This window comes from Loxodonta africana, chromosome 24, assembly GCF_030014295.1.
Source record: "Loxodonta africana isolate mLoxAfr1 chromosome 24, mLoxAfr1.hap2, whole genome shotgun sequence".
NCBI lineage: Eukaryota > Metazoa > Chordata > Mammalia > Proboscidea > Elephantidae > Loxodonta > Loxodonta africana.
The window spans coordinates 19,226,021-19,247,054 of NC_087365.1; the positions used below are offsets into that span (position 1 = coordinate 19,226,021).

The 21,034-nt window shown below is 49.8% G+C and overlaps 1 protein-coding gene across 1 annotated transcript in view; it reads left to right on the top strand.

The window, feature by feature from the left end:
• Window positions 1-322: 322 nt before the first annotated feature.
• JAG1 (jagged canonical Notch ligand 1) overlaps window positions 323-21,034 on the top strand; it is a 39,671-nt gene continuing 18,959 nt past the window's right edge. The window contains exons 1-5 of the mRNA XM_023550011.2: window positions 323-844; window positions 1,282-1,587; window positions 10,928-10,979; window positions 17,631-17,885; window positions 19,547-19,607. Of these exons, the coding sequence (XP_023405779.2) occupies window positions 764-844; window positions 1,282-1,587; window positions 10,928-10,979; window positions 17,631-17,885; window positions 19,547-19,607 (755 nt within the window). The 5' untranslated portion in view covers window positions 323-763. The remainder of the gene's footprint in view (window positions 845-1,281; window positions 1,588-10,927; window positions 10,980-17,630; window positions 17,886-19,546; window positions 19,608-21,034) is intronic.

Here is a 21,034-nt window from a genome sequence, read left to right on the forward strand (position 1 = left end):
GTTCTCCCCGTGCTCCCTCCCCGGCCGCACCTCCTCAGTCACGCCTGGCCCCCAACTCCAGAGCACGAGGGTCTGCGCGGGGACCCCCGACGTCTACACAGCCCCGCGCCTCCCTCAGCCATTTCCAAGTTCCTCCCCGCGCTCCCCCATCCCGGGCCCCTCCTCTCCATGACTAGGGGAGGGGAGGGGCGTTTCCTGAGTGGGCCCGCCCCCTTATGAATATTAATAAGCGCGCATGCGCCCTACCCGGCGCGCTGGGTAGAGGTGGCCAGCCCGGGTCGCGGCTCCCAGACGGGCTCTCCGGGTCCTTCTCTGAGAGCCGGGCGGGCGCGCGTCATTGTGTTACCTGCCGCCGGCCCGCGAGCTGGGCTGGGTTTTTTTTTTTTTTTTTCTTCATTCCCTCCCCCCTTTCCAAGCAGCTAATCTGAAAGGGAATAAAAGGCTGCGCATAATCATAATAATAAAAGAAGGGGAACGCGAGAGAGGGAAAGAAAGCCGGGAGGTGGAAGAGGAGGGGGAGCGCCTCAAAGAAGCGATCAGAATAATAAAAGGAGGCCGGGCTCTTTGCCTTCTGGAACCCGCTGCTCTTGAAAGGGCTTTTGAAAAGTGGTGTTGTTTTCCAGTCGTGCATGCTCCAATCGGCGGAGTATATCAGAGCCGGAGCGCGGCGGCCGCAGGGGCAGCGGCGACGGCAGCACCGGCGGGAACACCAGCGCGAGCAGCGGCGGCGGCGTCCCGAGTGCCCGCGGCGCGCGGCGCAGCGATGCGGTCCCCACGGACGCGCGGCCGGCCTGGGCGCCCCCTGAGCCTCCTGCTCGCTCTGCTCTGTGCCCTGCGAGCCCAGGTAGGAGCCCGCCGGGCCTCCCTCTCCCTTTCCTCGCGGCACCCTGGACGCCTGCGGTGGAGCGGGGCGGCCGCCTCCCGGCCCTCGGGCGCCCGGCTCGCGGGCCCGACCCCTGTGCCCCAGCGGCCGCACCTGGGCTGGGTTGGGCGTGCCTGCTCCCGCTTCGGGCGCTCGGGGTCTCCTAAGCGTGGCCCCTCCAGGCCGGGCTAGGGACATGTCCGTCCTGCTCCGGCCCCGCGCACTTAGTCGTCGGATTTTTTCCGCACTCGTGCGTTTTATGCCCCGGAATCACGTTGAGCCCTTGAACTCCGTTTTGCAGAATTACTTTCACTTGGCGTCGAGGGCTCGTCGGGGCGGGCGGGGAGGGAGTCGCCAGCTCCACCCTGGAAGAAAACGACTTTTCCCCGCGCTGACCTCCCTCCCTCCCTCGCCGGCAGGTGTGCGGGGCCTCCGGCCAGTTCGAGTTGGAAATCCTGTCCATGCAGAACGTGAACGGGGAGCTGCAGAACGGGAACTGCTGCGGCGGCGCCCGAAGCCCGGGGGACCGCAAGTGCACCCGCGACGAATGTGACACGTACTTCAAAGTGTGCCTCAAGGAATACCAGTCCCGCGTCACTGCCGGGGGGCCCTGCAGCTTCGGGTCGGGATCCACGCCTGTCATCGGGGGCAACACCTTCAACCTAAAGGCCAGTCGCGGCAACGACCGCAATCGCATCGTGCTGCCTTTCAGTTTCGCCTGGCCGGTGAGTGACGGACGCAGGGAGGGAGGCCCGACCGAGCCCTGCTTTCTCCTGTGAGGAGCATTTAAAGGGCCTTGGTTGGAAACCCGGCGTTAACTGGGGAGGTCTCTGGGGAGTGGAGAATTAGGGAGCCGAGGCTCCGTAGTTAGACCTCCGCAGGACCGGACCAGGCGGGCCCGTTCCCCGCAGCTCTTTGCTAAGCGCGCAAAAAGTGCAGACCTCAGACAGGGTTGCGCAGCAAAACGCCCCGTAAGACCGGCTTAAACTTGCAACTTGAAGGCCCCGGAGTAAACCGTGAGCTAGGAGGTCGTTATAGGTGGTCTCTTTGCTTAACCAATTAAAGCTGGTGCGCGGTGGAAGGAGACTGCGAGCAGCTCTGGCCTTCCAAAAAAAAAAAAAAAAAAACTGTCCAAATTGGCACCCTCTCCTTTTCCGTGAGCCGCCTGGAGGGCGGGTGTGTCCTTCCTGGAGGGTCTGGGGGGAGCCCGTTTCCCGCTTCTCCCCGGGAGTTTCTGGTGCGTGCAGGGGCGAGCTCCCGGGTCGGGCGGCTGCCGCAGGGGAGTCTCGGGGCCCTTGCGGGGGCTGTCGGTTCGGGAGCCCCCGCCCCCTGCCGGCCCCTTCCTGCCCGCGCGCGGTGCAGCCCTTTTGGCCTCACTTCCAGTGGTTCCTGGGCTCTGGAACAGCTGTGTTTGCAAACTTCCCCGGGAAGGGCGGGGTGCGCCCTTGTCGGGCGGGCGTACGCCCCCGCAGGCCTTCGGGGGCGTGCCAAGGGTTGGGAAGGGGTGGCTCACTGGAGGCACTGCTGACGGGCTCGAGTGCACAGACCCTCATCCCCCTCCTCCACCCCCAGAGCCGCTTGAGGCCTGGGCCCAGCTGGACTACCCCTCAACAAAGCCCTTGCAACATCCCGAAATGGGTGGAAGGAAGATGGGTGCGATTGCAGAAAGGGAGGAAAGGGAAATGTTGGGGGTGCCCTCTGCCCAGCTCCTGTTGTCCAGGAGGTGTGACTCATTGCCAGAACTGGGGCTCAGCCCAGCACGGCCTGGGGCGGGGGGAGGGGGCTCAGCCGTAGAGGAATGCTCTCGCCACGTGCTCTGATGGGGTGGGTGCCCTCTGCTGCCTCCTACCTGTGGGCTCAGGCTGTGATTCTCAGCTCCTGGAGGGAGAGGAGAGTGTCTGGCTAGGTCTGCCGAAACTTGGGGTGGTTCCAGAAGGCCCACATTTGTAGTTGTTGGCATTGTCATGTCCTCTGCTGTGTGTGAGATAAGACAGTAATCAAAAATAGTCCATTAAACGAGAAAGGGGCTTATAAAGGCCTGTGGTGTGTGGAGTTGTCTGAGATTGGGAGGGGGGGCTGCTTCAGTTGTGGGATTTAACTTTTACAAAGAGTGTTTATCTTGTTTGTTAATCCCCTATTAGGGAGAACTTTTAAGCTAAGGAGGTCGGCCAGTTTTAAATCTGTCTGGGCCCACGTGCAATGGGAATACTGACTGCCCTTGAATGTGTGTTTGGAGTTCAGGGCGAAGGGGCCCTGCAGGTGGTTCCACCAGCAAGAGGATCAGTCCAGAGCCCCTGGCTTTTCACAAGACCATAAAAGGAATCTTATTAATGATGTAGAAAAGCAGCAGGCCTGGCTGAGGTTCATTTCGGAGGGAAGGGTCAGAGGATGGCTTGCGTGAAAACAGGGAGGCTGGCTCAGGCAAAGTGACCTAGAAGGTGTGTCTGTCCCCTTTTTGACACTTGGCAGAGAGGCTCCAAGGGGAAGGAATTGAAGCCGCGTGCAAGGGCAGGGGAAGCATTTGATTTGCTGGTGTTTCTCTGTGGTTTCAGGCCCCACGGGTCACTGACCATGAAATAGACTGTCGGCTTTTCTAGAATGGCAGACACTGGGAGTGTGGTTCTTTTTGAAGTCGAGCCAGATGTGTGTGTATCACTCATAAACAAGTCTTTACCCTGCCTCCCCAAAAAAGCCCTCCTTGAAACAGAAACCTCACTTCCCAAGAGAGAAAATTGGAAGTTTAGGTATACAGCATAGTTTTACTTTCCTGAGTGTGGTTGGGAAAACACCACAGTATGTAACTTTCAAGAATGATTCCAGGGTGAGTATAAACTTAAGTGAAAGCATCCAGGTAGCTGAACAAGGATTGCAGTAGATAGTATAGCTTCATTCAGTTTGGCAATTAAATATTGATCAGTATGTCTTATAATAACTGATTTCCTTGAATAGTAAGATCTAAACTTGGCACAGAATTCAAGAGGTAAAACGTATATATGGTTAAAAAAAATCTCCTAACCAAATTGGACTCCCAGGGACCTAAGGTCCCAACCCCAGGGCAGCCACCCTTACCAGTCTACATGGGTCCTCCCAGACTCCTGACGGTTGGAAGGGCTGTAGTACAGGGTAGGTCAGTTTAGAAGGTCGTGTACTTCATGTCTTTGTTCAGAATTATTACCCCAGCCAAACGACTGTTCCATGTTCTGGAGAGGAAGAGGAGGAAACAATTCGGTCAGATATGAACTGCGATCCATATTGCAGTGTCAACGTTTGAAGCTCTGAAGAGGTGGGCCCTGGCCATTGTTTCTTATGATGCCAACTTGGTATCCATTGCCCCAGCCCTGATCTTGTGGTAGTTTTTATCCATTGCTTCTGCCCCTACCAGTGTTATTTGTTCTTGGGAGCTTAGCTTTGAAGCAACTGCCCTGATTTAAGGTGCTCAAATTGGGGGATCGAGTGATAAGAACATCACTGAGAGATAATTGGGCTCAATGGGAAATGATTTGGGAATAACCATTTATAAATCACTGAAATGGTTAAGTAGGCACCTCCCAAAATTAGAGCGAAGTCCCAGTGGTGCCCGCTTATTAAAAATGCATTAGCATAGTGACTACTGCCCAGCCCCAAAAGCTTTTAGGAACCGCAGAACTCTGGTTAGCTGTATTGACATTGCTGGCCCTGGAGTGAAAACAATTCCAAGAAACTTTGGGGGAAACAATTGTGAGGCCTGGTCTCTCAACCTCATATTTAAATACCATTGCCCTTGTGAAAAGGCTTGCTGAGATTAACTTAATTTTTTAGGGAAATCCAATGAAATGTGATTCTTGCATATACAAGAGGTGTGTCAGCCTTGACCCCCTTTGCACTTACTCCCCTGAATGACCCAACTGCCAGAGACTGGGGTAAATCTGTTTGTCACAGAAGGGCTAAGTAATTGACAAGCCCTTGCCTTGATGTCATTTGCTGTCTTTCTCAGTCTCTGAGCCCTCCTAGATGCAGTGTGGACACATGGAGCGTGGAGGGGAGGGTTCTTACATGAGCCGAGCTGGCCCTTTTCTGCCACAGGCGTTTGAGGCTCGCGTTGCCAGCATGTGTACAAACACATAGCACACGTGTGTGTACGTGCTCGGAGTGAGGGACTTTCTGTGGGTGGAGAAAACACCCTAACCCTAAGAAACCTACCTCACACTAAAGCAGTGGCATGACATGCCTGGATTGCAAAATGGGGCCTGGAGGAAAGTGAAGCCATGCTTGCTTTGCAGAATGGCTGCTCCCCAAATGGGATCCCTATTTAAGGTACTCGGCTTCTAATATTTTTTCTCTTGCAGGTGTAACCTTCTCTGTGTTTTCTTCCTCCTTGTTATCTTGTTCCTTAGCAACTTATTCAAACCTCTAGTACTTATGCAAGTTTGCAACCCACCAGCTCCACACCCATAATTCCACGAGGACTTAAAACATTTTTAGAAAACGGTGGAAGTTTTTGGTGGGGGAGGTTACTGGGGGAGTTAGATGGGTAAGGAAGAGAGACAGCAGCTATTAGGCATGGAACCTTCCAGAAAACTCACAACCTAAATGCTGCCTGAAAACTTTAAGCCAAATAGTAGTGCCTTAGGGACCTTTTGGACAGAAGACATATGGAAAACAGTGTGGAGAAAAAAATTATTCACAAAAATGGAGCCAAGGTGACAAGGAGCCTTCATTTCACGTTCCCGATCTGAAAACAGGAATGCACACGGCGGCTTGGCTGAATTCACAGGCAGCACAGGCCGTTGTAGAAATTGGTTCCATGTCAGGCTTTCAAGATTAGTTACAAGGTAAGAATGCAAAATCTCTGGATGTGCACACAATTAGTATGGTAATCCATAAAGGCAAATAATTGTGCAGGTTCCCCTGTGGTCAACTTCTAGAGGCATGTTTCCTCCCCACATCTAAGATTAGGTCTTGGGTTTGGAGCTGCTGAGAGAGGCGACGTTTGGTTTGCTTGGTTCCAGCCTTTAAAAATTAAACATTAGAACCAAACAAACTCTAACCATTTTCCCCAATTTTAGGAAGGTGTATTAGGATGCATAGAAAGCTATGATTCTTGCCTTTTCCAGAATGGTGATGGAGGGTGGGGATAGGGTTCTGGGTTCAGAAATGACCCACCTCTATCTTGGCACGTAGGACCAAGTGACTGTGTTCTCTGGCTCCCTTGCTGGTTTCTGGTCATTGTGTGGACAATAACAGCCCTTGTGGTCCTTGTGTTTATGGTATCGATGACATTCATCACTGGGCCAGTGTATATGGAGGGAAGAAATTCTGCACCATGGCTTCTAGTGGTTCAGAGTGGTACATAAATAGTCAAACACTCAGCGTCCTCTACCAGCTCAGCCCAGTTTTTGTGCACTTTTGGTAAATAAGTAGAAAGGCTTCTTGTTCAGGCTTGCTCTGTGTGAACCGGACCGTTGTGCTTGGCTGGCTTCTTGGTATTCTATCTATTAACCCTGCCACCCTTTTGTAACTGGTGCATTAAATTATCAGTGGGATGCTTTTCAAACAGGTAAGGATAATGATGGGAATGGGGTGGGGGCAGTTCATGGAGAGCCTCTACATCGCATTTGAGCTCTGGGGTCGCTGGTGAGTCTTTGAGGTGGGCTTTCATGAGAAAATCACCTTTTGTAACCAGATCGAACTCTATTGAAATGTCAAGCCCTGCAGACTGAATTGCTTTCTATGACTGAAGTTGCCTTAGCTTGGATGTTATAGGGCAGTTGTTCCCTTCTTCATACCTTACCTTACTATAGCCCTACGATACGTGAATTGTGTGTGTGTGAGTGTGCCCACACGTGAAATCTCTGAAGAATTTTCTGTTTAATAAGTTTTGTGGTTGGAATATGTAGTACTCTGACCACCCAGACACGAACAGGACAATAGTGTGGCCGAATTGACTGAAACGAGGATTACAGAGAATAATGAGGCCTCTCCAAAAATAATGCGAATATGGGGCAAGCAACAGGAAGCAGCAGTTGAGTCAGCAGAGTGCAGGCCCTAGACAAACCCGGGGGCCAACTGCCTTCACAATGGCCACGTTGGCACACCAGGCATTCCCAGGATGTGCGTTACACTGGCGGGCCTGTGCTGTCGCCGCGCGGCCTGGATTTTTGGACGCTGCACGCGTGCCGTTTGGATGGCGGTTTGTTTGTGTCTGTCAGCTTGGCAGGAGGGGAGGCAGCCGCTTCTCAGGGCTTGGTTTGGCTGCCACTGTTGCCAGGAAAAGGAAGCTCCCAGCTGCCAACACAATTACCTTTGTTTCTTACATCCCCCCTTCTTAATGTGGCAATTAAGTGCTTACCACTCTGCCTGGTGCCAAGGTAACCACTGTCAAGTGGAACGGGGCGCAGAACACAATCCTGGCACAGCTGAGTGCGGGAAGGGTGGAGGTGCTGCGGGGGGCCGGCCTTGGCTTTGATGCCAGGACACTCCTCTAGGCAAAATTCCATGGAAGTCCTCCCCAAAGGTAACTCTGAAGGAAGCTGACCGTTCCTCTTTCTTGCCACAGGAGAGTGGGAACCAGCCCTTGAGTTGACAGATGCCCTCGAGCCCGTAGCTGGAGCTGAGAAGGGACAGATATGATTCACTTTGCAAACCTGAACTGGAAATAATGTCAACTATCCATCCCTCCTAGAGTCCCTGGGTGGCGCAAACAGTTAAGTCTTGGGCTACTAACTCACAAGGTTGGTGGTTTGAACCCACCCAGAGGTACTTCAGGAGAAAAACTAAAAACCCGTTTCCGTCAAATTGATCTTGGCTCATAGTAACCCTGATAGAGGAGACTGCTCCCTAGGGCTTCCAGAGAGCGGCTGGTTCGTTAGAACTGTCAGTCTTTTGGGTTAGCAGCCAAATGCTTAACCACTGGACCACCACAGCTCCAAAAAACCAACCCATTGATTCCATCTCAGTTCGAACCCACCAGCTGCTCCTTGGAAAACCTACCGGGCAATTCTACTCTGTCCCATAGGGTCACTGTGAGTCAAAGAAAGGCCTGGTGAACTACTTCCGAAAAAAATTAGCCATTGAAAACCCTACAAAACACAGTTCTACTCTGACACATCACCGTGAGTTGTCATTGACTGGACAGGCCACGGTTATTTTTTATTGTTGTTTTTACGTATCCATCCTACTTTGTCACCAGGTTATTCTGAAAAATGCTAAGGAAAATGAATGTCATGTGACCTCATAGACTCTATATGGGTTTTCTTTTCATAGGTTGAAACTAAGAAAAAGTCAGGTATTTGTTGTTGTTGTTTTGTTTTTTTGGATGAGATTGCTAAGTTCAAACACCACCCCCACTCCACCCCACCCCACCCCTGCCCCCGGTCATCTTACCTGGCACCCCTTTCCAACCTCCCTCTGGGACTCAGCCTCTGCTGAGGGTCAGATTTTCGATGGCTAATTGGGTGTGACTTGATCATAGCGGATTACTGATTTGTGGCCTGGTACCCTGCTTTGATGGCATAAGGTGTGCGTGATCTGGGATTTCAGTGTCTGAATGTATATCCAGGGATGTACAAAGGTCAGGTGTGGGCCTGGGAAAAATTAGAGTTCCCTAGCAACTAAGAATCGTTGCTGAATTATCTTGATTGTTGATCTGTAGTGTGGGGATGGAGTAGGAAGATAGGAGTCTCCTAATAGGAGCCTGGTAGGGAACCCTTTTCTCTGAAGACTCAGCAGGAGTAATCCTCCTACCCCAGGAGGCGTGTCCCAGACCCATAATTCATCCTCTGAAGCTCAGGGAGAGAGAAACCGAAAACCCAGTACCGTGGAGCTGATTCCAACTCCTATCAACCCTATAGGACAGAACAGAACTGCCCCATAGGGTTTCCAAGGCTGTAATCTTTACAGAAGCAGACTGCCACATCTTTCTCCTGTGGAGCAGCTCCTGGGTTTGAACCGCTGACCTTTTGGTTATCAGCCGAGCCCTTTAATGGGAGACAGAATGTCCAGGCTTTTGTGGGGCTTTTTGCTGATGGTGCTCTCAACCTGCCTCCACCTCTGAGAGTCCAGGCGTCTAGAGCTGTGTGTGCCTGGCTGTTCTCCCTCAAGGTGGGGTGGTGGTGGTCAGCGCCTTCGAAGGTCTGCCCAGTTCCAGGGAGGATGAGCCTGGCAGACAACCTGGCTTTCCAGGTTCTTGTGCAAGACCTATGGATGTCTTCCTCCTTGAGTGTCAACCAGAGTTTCTGCTGCCACGCCAGCTCGGCCCTGCCTTCCTTTCAGGGGGTTTGTGGGGATTATGTGTTAGCGCTTGTGAGCGTCTGTCAAAACTCTTGGTATCGATGCATTTAATCAGAGGATTAATTACAACAATATTGTTGAAGTGCAGGACGTGGGTCTCCACGTTACCAGCAAATGAAGGGCTTAATTATCCCAAATCAGCCCCACATCTGGCCTCCTTTTGACTTGGCTCTTGTCACTAATCAGTCAAGAAATGTTATTTCTTGCTGCTCTTTGAGAAGAGTCCTGTAATTTGTAGGTAGTCCTAGGAAACATAAAGAGGCTGTAAATAAGGTGTAACTTGCCCTAATGAAATATTAACAAAGGCAACAAGGAACTTAGTCCGATGGCCACTACCAGGAGAGGGCTGGGTATGTGCCCCGGCTTGCCCGGTTGTGCTTGCTTTTCGGAGCATTTTCCCACAGTTATCAGTGAACGAAATGGAATCCTCGTCTGCTTTGAGTATGAAACATATTTCGGCTGAATTCCAAGGCACAGTCTATCTACAAGATATTTTTATATTCTAAGACAATCTGCTGTGTTGCAGTAAGGGCAGTGAACTTGCTTTGAGCTGTGAATGAAGTTCCTTTTTTTTTTTTTGCCTTCACCTTTATAGGTACCTTCTCAGCAGCAGCCTATTTCTGGTGACATGGTACTTATTTAATCAACAGACACTCCTCTTTCCCATGTATTGGTAGTTGACACTGGCAAAGCAAGGATGCGTAAAAGGATTCCTGGTCTTTTTCTCCCCAGTGCCAAGACAGCAGAAGGTTTAGCCTTGGAAAACCCCAAGGGGGCAGTTCTACTCTGTACTGTGTAGGGTCCCTGTGAGTTGGAGTAGACTCGACTGGAGGACAGTGGATTTGGTTTTTGTTGTTTGAGGTCTCACAGAACAGCATTTTAAATTACAAATGAAGACTTGAGTAAAAGTGGGAATTTGCTAATGGCTCGGATTTGGGGGAGAGGTAGAATTCTGCGATAAGGCTGGAAGATAAAAGAGGCCTTCAGTATAACAGCTGGCATCTTGCCAGTATCCAGGGACTTTGTTTAGTTAGTGGGCTCTGATTATTCCTGGAATGTTAGATCTTATGGACAGATAAGTTCATCAATAAATATAATCCTGGGGTGTGCTGTTATTTCTCCTTCTGTACTGTGCTTCCCCGGAGCCTACCCTTCGCTCCCCCTCTTGCCCACACAAGTTAGGTTGCCTTCTTTGTCCTACAGAGTCTCTTTGCACCTACCCCCCCCCCCTGCTTCCTAGAGTTACCTGATACTTGTGGGAGCCCTGATGGTCTCACACAGACAGGGCTTTCAAAGGGGTTCTGAAAAGAAAAAGGGGGCCTCCCTGGGGACAGCCCCACTGAGGCCCAAAGTGTAATCTTAGTAATATTCAGTCCTTCTCACTGGATGTGGACACCCCCTTCCCCACCTGGTACAAATACCTGGTCAGCTTAGAATAAATTCTTTGTGTTTTTCTCATATGCCAGGGTTGGGGTCTGGAAAGTTCTGGAACACTATATGCTAAGTGTCCACATAGAAGGAGGTGACATTTCCTGGTTAAGACTCTGAGCTGCCCTGATTGGTGACAGCAATGGGCTCCTGCCAGATGAAACCTTGGGTGGGGGGTGGCGCTTAAAAGGTGAGGGGAGTTCATCTGGATTTAAACACCCAAGATCTCAACTCAATGGCAAATATAATTTTGGTTTTGATTCTATGCTTTTGTATGGCAGGGGGTGTATGGGGAGGCCAAGAAAGTGTGCCATTTGAGAGGCGATGCCTATCTTTGAGTGACCTAGCGGTTGTTTATCTGTTTTGCAGAGGTCCTACACTTTGCTTGTGGAGGCATGGGACTCCAGCAATGACACCGTCCGTAAGTATTACCTCAATGGGCTTTTCTCTGAATGTATGTGGAACCGCATGGCTTGGCTGACAGAACCTGTCAGAGCCCGAGCTGTCTCTTCGGTGCTTCTGGGAACCGTACCTTGCTGTTGGCCCTCTTCCGCCAAGTGGTCTCTGTTTCTTAACTTCCCTAGAACTTTAGCTTGGAAGATTAAGTGGCCAGCACAGACTCCCAGCTAACTTGGTCCGGAATATGGGAGGGAGATTATCTTTGGGATAGAGATCTTAATGGTTTTACAACGTTAAACCTTGTAGACTGCTAAAGGATCAAAGTGGTGACTTTTTAAAAGTCCATTTAAACTTTAAGTGAGCGTTTAATCTCTCATCAGAAAGATAAAGCCCTTCAAGGTGCTGCTGGGCTCTAAAGACCAACCTTGAATTTCACTTAGCGGGCAGGTGAGCTCCAACCTCACCAGGTTTCCCACACTGCACGACAAGCCTTCCATTGAAGCTGAATTCCAGAGCTTCACAGCCATTACCTGCCTTGTCCCTCCCTGAAAGATAGCTCTGTTTGCAGCCCAGGTTGCGTTTCAGAACTGCTGGGGGTGGCTTTGGCGGGCATGGGCAGGATGCGCATTGAAATGGCGCAGTCTGGCTCAGAAGGTAGCCTTGCTATCTATCTCATCGGAACTTAAAAATGTTTTTTCTCTTTAGTCAAAACTGTGAGTTCCCTTTTTGCCAGCAGGGCCTGTGTGGCTGTCATTGGAAAATTTGACTCAAGCTGAGATGTCCCGGTCTGTGTATGGGGAAGGGTTGACCCAACCGTCTTTGCCTTCTGGTCTTCACTGCCTGTCTCGTTCTTCTCTCTTCTTCACCTTACTCACCTCTCCTCTCTGTTTCCACCACTAACAACATCTTTTCCTATTCTTCTCATCTCGTATTTTTTCCAACCAAATCTGAGAATGGTGAGTTCCCACGGTGGGCACAGTGATGGTGGTCTGATTTCAGGCTATTGCTGTTGTGGGACCACTCAATCATTGCTGAGCCCTGGTGGGCCAGAGTCTCCCAGGCCATCGGTCACTGCTTTTGCTTTGGCATCTCGAGTCCAGATCTGTGGCCAACATCCGTGCCTGGAGAGAGCTGTGACAGTCCAGGGTCTGAGTCTCCTTCCCTGAGGCATCCCTATCCCGTAGTGTGTGGAGGGGAGTGGCAGAGGGACCTGCCAGCCTTGGTTGCAACTGATGCCAGCCATGGTTTGCTCTCCCCTTCCCCTCTCTGCTTCTCAAACATTGGTCATGTGTGTCACTGTGACCTGGTACAGTGGTAACTGACCGTTAGGAAGATAGGGGTGGATGAGAGAAAAAGAGAGAAATGGACTCTTCACATCATTCTGGTGTAGGCGTGGTTTCTGGTTCCCTTCCCTTTTAGATGTTAAAACAGTCCATCTGTGGCCTCAATGCACTGGAGGTTGACCTGGCTGTGGTGGAGCCCTGGGGGGACACTTGTTGGGGAAGTTCTGGGGGCCCCTTGGCTCTGCACTGCCTCTCCAGGGGCTCCCGTAGCCCACAAATCAGGTAGCTATGCCCCTGGGAAGTTGAGACCACCTGGAAGGCAGGACTGGGAGCCTGGGGCCCATGCAGAGATGTCCATGAAACCAAAATCAAGCTCATTGCTGTTGATTCCAACTCATAGTGACCCTTAGGACAGAGCAAAACTGCCCCGTGGGATACGGAAGCGGACTGCTACATCCTTCTCCTGCAGAGCCACTGGTGGTTTCAAACCACCAACCTTTTGGTCAGCAGCTGAGTCTTTAACCACAGCTCCACCAGGGCTTCTGAGCTGCTCATGGTTGTCTACATTTTGGGACTCTGGAGCCCTGGTGGCACAGCAGTTAGTTAAGCGCTTGGCTGCTAATTAAAAGGTCAGTGGTTCGAACCTACCAGCTGCTCTGCTGGAGAAAGATGTGACAGTGTGCTTCTGTAAAGATTACAGCCTTGCAAACCCTATGAGACAGTTCTACTCTGTAAGGAGCCCTGGTTGGCACGGTGGTTAAGTGCTCAGCTGCTAACCAACGAATTGGCAGTTCAAACCTGTCAGCCCCTCCGTGGGAGAAGGATGTGGCAGTCTGCTTCAGCAAAGATTTACAGTCTTGGAAACCCTATGGGGCAGTTCTTCTCTGTCCTGTAGGGTCACTATGAGTCAGAATTGACTTGAAGGCAGTGGGTTTGGTTTGTTTTTTGCGGAGTCATCTTACGTCTTGCTGGGGAGTAACCAAGTAACTGGAAAGGGGACAAAGAAGGCTGTGAGGGTAGAAATAAAGTGCTGCTTCTAGACCTCTTCTTAGGAAGGGAGAGGTTGATACAAAGTCCTGTAATGCCCGTTGTGGGTGATTACAGCTCATTTCTTGAACCTAGATGAAGAGGCATTGTGGATTTGCTAGGAGTGGTTTGTCCATTTGCCTGTTTCTCCTGAGGTACCTGAAATCTAGCATGTCCTAAAACTGAACTCGGGATCCCCGTTTCCTCTCCGAAAGCCCTCGCTTTCCAAGGGTTCTTTCTGGGTGGCCGGCCCCAACAGAACACCAGTGCTGTCAGTCAGAAATTTGGAAGGCATCTGCGTACCTCCCTCTCTGTCAACATTCATATCTAGTCCCTCTCCAAGTTCTGAAAATCTTTTCTCCAACTCACCACTCAAATCTGCTCCCTCCGACCATCTTCCCTGCCATCACCTAGTCCAAGTCACCATCCACTCATGCCTGGCCCCTTACAGTAGCCACCTAACTGGTCCACCATATCTACCCTGATCCACTTTCAGTGCTTTCTCCATTCTCTGCCACTGTGGTCTTTTCAGTGCACACCATCTGATTGTCACCTTCCCTATGTAAAGCCGGCCACCTAGTGACTTCCTATTGCTCTTAGGACAGATTTTATGTGGCCAATAAGGCCCCACAGAGCCCCGCTCTGTCTCCCTGCCAGCTTCGTCTTACAGCTCATGCTGGTGTCCATGACATCTGTATCCCAGGCAAACCCTAGCAGCCACCTTTCAGTCCTCGTAGGCATTGTGTCCTCTCCTGCCCCAGGACCTTTGCACGTGCTGTTTGCTCTGCACGGGATGTTTTGCTTCTTACCCTCTTCACCCTCTGTCCATCCCGATGGACTTTTCTCTAAGAGGGCAGAAGCTGTGAGGATGTGTAGAAACCCAAATGGAGTCGCCTGCCCTGATGGGGACTAAAGGAAGCTGCAAGCATCCTGCTTTCGGGTGTAAATTAGAGGCAGACCCCTAAGTTTTATGAACTCTTGCGAGCAGAGCCTAGCCCAGATGAAGCCCAGGGGCTGTTCATATATGAGAAAGTATTTTCTAAGTCTGGCCCTCCTGTTGTCAATCCTCCATAGTCATTTCTGTTGCATCTCAGGACCTCTGTATGTAAGGTTGAAATTTTTCTTTATCACCTAGAGCAGCAGGTTTGGCTTTACTGTGATGACTAATAAATGTGTAATCACAGGGATACTTAGGCCAGGTTTTCCTTATAGCTTTACCTTCTTGGCTAAGTCTTTTGTCTAAGTTCGTTGGCTATGGTGTGGTCTGGGGGTTGTGCTCAGGCTTGCCTCTCAATTACCTCCTCCTCGGGCTGCAAGGCTGTTCTGGGCCCTTGGTGATTGCTCTTTATGCAGTTGAAGATTGCAGGGAAGCAGGGTAAGACCCTTTTCCCATCACCTGACTGTACTACAAAGTGAACTACCCCAAATATATGTGTACATATCAAAACCAAACCAAATCCATTGCCACCGAGCCCACTCTGACTCATAGCGACCCTCCAGGATAGAGTAGAACTGCCCCATAGGGTTTCCAAGGCAGTAATAATCATTGTGGAAGCAGACTGCCACATTTTTCTTCTGCAGAGCAGCTGGTGGGTTTGAACTGCTGACCTTGTATGTGTGCGCGTGTATGTAAATATGTGTGTACATGTCCCAAGCTGATTTGTTGTGTGCCATTGAATCAATTCTGGCTTACAGTGACCCTATAGGACAGAGTGAAAAATGCCCCATAAGGTTTCCTAGGCTGTAATCTTCATGGGAGCAGACTGCCAGGTCTTTCTCCTGCAGAGCAGCTGGTAAGATTCTAAGCTTTTGGTTAGCGGCTGGACACTTAACCGTAATGCCACCAGACCTCCTTCCCAAGCTGATAGGAACCGTGATTTAGGCAGCTGCTAGAAGCGGGCAGCAAACTTGCTTTCTGTAACCCACGTACCTGAGAGCGCATCACAGACACCAAGCTCCTTGCCTCAGTTAGGAAAAGTCTGTCATGCAGGTGTGAAGTTATTTATCCAGACCCGTTAGCCCCATTGAAGGAGTCCTGGTGGCACAGTGGTTAAAGGACTCGGCTGCTAACCAAAAGGTCGAGGATTCGAACCCGCTGGTCGCTCCACGGGAGAAAGATGTGGCAGTCTGCTTCTGTGAAGATTTACGGTCTTAGAAGCCCTATAGGGCCGTTTTGCCCTGTCCTCTGGGTCTCTATGAATTGGAAAGGACTCAAGGGTAGTGGGCTTTTTTGGTTTTTGGTTAGCCCCATTGAGGATGCCGAGATGATCTTTTCACAGCATTTCCTGGAAATCCATGGAAAGTGTGCTGCGACTCCTGAAAATGCAGTGGCAGGCTTTGCCTTCGGAATTGTGCTGGGTTCTTTTCAGGATTGTTTGTTGTTGATACCTGCCTGAGGGCCTCTGGCAGCCCTTCAGCCAATGGCTGGTGTGTTTAAATAATTCCTTTATTAAGATCTCAAGAGGCATGGCGCCTTCCTCATAACCACGTGGAAATAGTGTGCTACACTTCTTAACTGAACCAGCAGAGCAAACACGTGCTTAATGGAGGGACATTTTTGTCATTCTTTGGCCTGTGTTTATTTGCAAAACCTAAGTTAGTAAAAGTGTTATCTGCAAGTGGTTCTGCGCTCACTGGTGTAAGGCCGCAGGTATGTGGGCTTGTTGAAGGCTTGTCTTGCCCACACGACAGTTAAAGAAGCCCAGAGGGAGAGCACTGGGCCACGGGGAAGCAGACGAGTACGCGTGAAGCCATCCAGGAGTTCCCGCATGCCTGGTCACCTACAGGGCTCGCGTAGCCATGTGAGTGAGCACAGGCCTGGGGCCTAGGAGAACGGGTGTGGGTGGGTAAGAATCACAAAGATGTTAAGAGTAGGGCCTAGTGCTCTCTCTCCAAGGTGGCCTTGATGGCCTTGATTTTGACAAGGCGGTGAAGGGTTGGTGCTGGCAGGTTTAAGAAAACAAACACAAAACCAGGCTGGGTGCTGACTTAGCGTGTTGCTGCCTTTCCGTGTCCCTCCTCTGAACTCCTGACACCTGGCAGTTGGAGCTATTTTTGTACCAGTCGCTTCTCTCAGGCTAGATTATGGGTGAGCTCAGGGCAGGGACCCCTTCTTAACTCCTCTCGAGTGCTGCATGAGCTCTAGGCACTTCTCTTTCTCACTGGGAACATGGCTTGGCTCAAAAATAACTCAGGTCTACCTGTCTCTAAACTGGGGTAAAGTCTTTTCCGATCTGCCTCGGGCCAAGGTGAAATGTTTCAAGTTCATGGTGCTGCAGAATGCTAGTTTAAAAGGTGGCAAAGTTTATGGATTACAAAAACAACAAAAAAATAAAAACAGGATTGCAGTAACTTAGTCTACTACTCTGTCTTCCATAGAAGAGAATAGCTTTGAAGCAGACAAAAGCTTTTCTAAGCAAAACTACAAAATTCTAAAACTCGAAAAGACTGTTATCTTTTACATGGAGTAATTTTCTTCACGACCAGCATTCCATAAAGGGCAACCTTCCATAATATGTAAAGAGCGTTTGCGGTATGAACAACAATCTAGAAAAGTTGGTGAAGGAGAGAAACGGGTTACGCTTCACATGAAAGTGTTGCTCAACATTGCTCAATTAAATGCTAATTAAAACAAGAGATACCTCTTTACCTATCAGGCAAAGATCAGAAAGTTTCATAAGGTGCAGTGTTTGGCACTGCTGTTGGGAAACGTAATTTCCGATGCAGGCAGGAGGACGGATGACAGGGCCCTGCACTGGTGGGTAGCTTGGGAATGAATGTCTGCGCACAGAAGTGGACTGGTGTGCACGTACTCTGATTCAGTGCTTCCACTTCTAGGAAGTTTTCTTACTGCTAGAACCACACCCATGGGCAAATATACTCAAGGATGTTCATTGTGACTTTGCCTAAGCAAAAGACCAAAAACCACCCAAATGCATGTGACTTCAGAAACTGGATAAATTGTTTAGTGGTCCTTTGAGACAACTACAGTGAAAGCCCGGAGAGCCGGAACCTGTGTAAGGTGGAAACCTGTCAGAGAAGGAAAATGCAAGCATTTTGCGATAGAAAAGTGTTAAGACTGTACCATCAAAGGCGGAAAATTTGACGAACCCGGAAAGACAAGGTAGTCCCGGCGAGTTCCGGCTCTCACAGGCTTCACTGTCCATGCATCCATTGAAAAGGGTAAATAAGTGGAATGGTGATTGCCTCTGGGGAGGGGGCTGAACATTTCGTTTTCTGCCCTTTCATTCTGTTTGAATTTTGTACTGTGTGCATATGTTTTATTTTAAAATAGCCAAGATTGTCAGGAGAGGAGGTGCCATTATGAATGCGATTAAGTTTTTTTTTTTTTTTTTTTCCTCTAGAACCTGACAGCATTATTGAAAAGGCTTCCCACTCGGGCATGATCAACCCCAGCCGGCAGTGGCAGACGCTGAAGCAGAACACAGGGGTTGCCCACTTTGAGTATCAGATCCGAGTGACCTGCGATGACTACTACTATGGCTTTGGCTGTAATAAGTTCTGCCGACCAAGAGATGACTTCTTTGGACACTATGCCTGTGACCAGAACGGCAACAAAACTTGCATGGAAGGCTGGATGGGGCCCGAGTGTAACAGAGGTGGGTGTGTGTGGGTGTTGGTGTGGGTGTGCGCGTGGGTGTGTGCGCCGGTGGGTTGGCCAGCCCCAAGTGGCGTTGCTTTTGGTGCCAGAAATTCTCACTCCACCAGTGGTCATGACAGTGGCATTTTGGCTGTTGTCTAGGCCTGAAACGTGATGATGCTGAGGTGGAAGATGCCATTGGTGGCCCTTTCCAGGTCCCTTTCACCTGGCAGGTTCCCCCTCACCCAGCTGTTGTGAGGGCTGTCTGTGAACTGCTCACAGGTGCCCCTCCTGAAAATTGTCCTCCTGGCTAAATAGGAGCCACTTCCAGGCCCCATCTCTTCGGCTCAGAGTCAGCAAATGACTGGCATGGGGTACAAAGGTCAGCCTCCTTTCCCTTACTTGGTGGTCCATTCACACTCCAGAGCTCCTCTCTGGACCAGTCTGAAGAGGACTCCAGCTGAGCCCAGCTCCCTCGTCTGACCTGTGGGCTGCCTTTCTCCCCTTCCCCTGTACACAAGTTCCCTTCTCAGGCTCTGCTACTAAGGAACCTGACCTAAAACAGATGTCAGACGGGACAGGGTTAGCCTGTCAAAGTTCAAACAGACAGTCCTGTAGTAAATGACAGCTTTCTGAGCTTTGACATCTTTGGGGCCCTGGTGTTGAGGGAGGGGATACCTGATGAGCTTGCGCTGTCTTACTTCTGTCGAGTAGAAAGTAGATAAACTTTCAAAGGGGCTGTCTGCTCTCCAGCCCCACCTACTAGAATTGAGTGCTTCTCATTCATGGTGACTTGATGGGTCATTCTAGTTAGTCATGCAGTACCTTCTCATGAACGTTACTGTAACCCTGCTTATTTTGCATAATTAGGTAAATTCCTTCAAGATAAACTCAAAATAAGAAATGAATTTGTTTTGAAATGGGACTGAGGACAGGAAAAGGAGCAAGGGGTTTACAGCTCTCCTGGGCAATGCTGCTTTCTTAAATAACTGGAGACAAGCATTTAAAAGGGGTGACATTTCTGGAATGCCGATGGAAAGGAGGAATTGATAGGCTAAATGTATTTCAAGTAGTCTCCATAACAATTATTTAAACTAGCTGATGTTGAGTGTTTTTTTTAATGTCTCCCCAAATTTTTTAAATGAAAGAAGCAGCATTGTTTTGTGAGAACACTTTGTAAATGTACCACCAGGCCTGGCCACTCCATTAGCCCAGCAGATGAAGCCAGCCTGCTTGGCTCTGCTGGCCACATGGGCTTTTGAGACCATGTGGTAGGGGGTTATAGAGGCTGAATGTGCCCTGATTGGGACAGCACTGGGACAAGATTGTCTATACCTTTCTTTTCTCTTTTGGTGAGGGTGGTCATGGGCTGGGTGGGAAATGACAGGGCACGGCTAACGGAGCCAGGGGGTGGCTTTTGTGTGGAGAGGCTGGATGAAGTCCCTCCCTTCCCATCAACTTGCCTGCATTTTGTCCCCAAACGAGATCATGTTTTGAGGATCTGCTAACCGTGGCCTTGAAGTTTAAAGCTGAGTTTGTTACTTGGGCACCTCCTGTCTTCCTCTCCTTGCAATGGACTTGATATGAGATCTCTTAAAATCGTGGATTTTGTAGGCTTAAAGTACTAGGCCGTTCTCATGAAACAAGCAGCCTGCTGATGCATCCTTCTATTTTTTACAGCTATTTGCAGACAGGGCTGTAGTCCCAAGCACGGGTCCTGCAAACTCCCTGGCGACTGCAGGTAAACAACTACACACTGCTCGTTTTTTACAGAATGTGTTTTCCTTTCATGCAAGTCAGGGATGGACTTTTATTGTGACTATGCCTCTTTCTCTTTGGAGGACAAGAAAACTTAAAAAAATAAAAAATCAGATAGTCACATCCGAAGCTTATTCAATTATCCCAGCTGTCTGGTGGAATGCACATACTTCTCTCTTGGAGGAGGAAAAAAAAGTCTTAGGGGCATAGTCGGTGACTTCATGTATTAACTGTTCTGTAAATTGATAACACATTTTTATAATCTTCAGCTTAAAGTGCTAATGGACTAAGATGGAGGGTTGTGGGCATGCTTCCTCATGTCTCTCCTCCCCCACCCTGGTGGTTTTCCCTCGGCCTGCCCTCCCCCTCTGTTCCCATCAATAGGCGAGAGTCTAGCATTCTTTAGAATGGGATTAGTACAATCTCCTGGCCCCTTTGCAGTCGGAAGCCCAGCCAGTGCTGAGAGGTTAATGGCTGCGTTGGAATCTTGTCAGTTGAGCCTGATGAATGTAGACGTTTGCTGCTGGCCTTTGAAGTCAGTTCTTTTATGGTCCAGGACAAGGCAAAAGCCAGACCTACCCCCCCACCTCCGCTTCATGATGACGGTTTGGGGGAACTTCTTGAAATGTGCGCTACCCGACTTTGGGAAAGGCTTATTACAAGAAATATTGTTCGTGTCTGTGGCATTTTGACACGATCCCATACTTTTCCTCTCCCTCTTCCCAAATTTTTAAGGATTACCAGATGTAATATGACACTGAGTGGGTTCTTTGGGTCTGCCACTTTTGCCCCTAAAGCCACTCTGGTTTGAGCTAAGAGAGTTCTGTTTGTGAATTGAAACCAGTGTGGTTCAAACTGAGTTACCTGAGGCTCTTGTTAAAATGTCTGAGTTGGAACCAAGTCTCCTCATTTCTAACAAGCTCCCAGGTAATGCTGATGTTGCTTTGGGAAGCATTGCCCTGAAAGCGTCAGTCTTCAAAGCATAATTCCCAGAATTAACCTGGGATCGCTTAAAATGCAGGTTCCTGGGCTCCACTCCAAGCCTGCTGAACCCCAGTCCCTCAGTTTGATGGCCCAGGAATCTGCATTTTGACAAGCTCGCCTCATGACTTTGCCAATCAGTAAATTTTGACTGCTGCTTTAGGGAGAATTGTCTGTGATCTTTAACCTTTTAAGATGTCACCACTCTCTCTGTTCACCTCCCCTGCAAGGGGAACACTGAACTCTGAGGCTTGCAGCTAAAATGGGATTCAGGGCACTTGGAAGTCAAAAGAAGGCTGTCCTGAAGTTGTCTTCTTCCACATCAGAAAGATAGTTTTTTTTTTTTTTTTCTGGAAGGCAGAGGGGAAGTAATCGCCCTGCTGGTTGGAATACTCACCCTATTGGAGGCAGCCAATTGTAACATTTAAC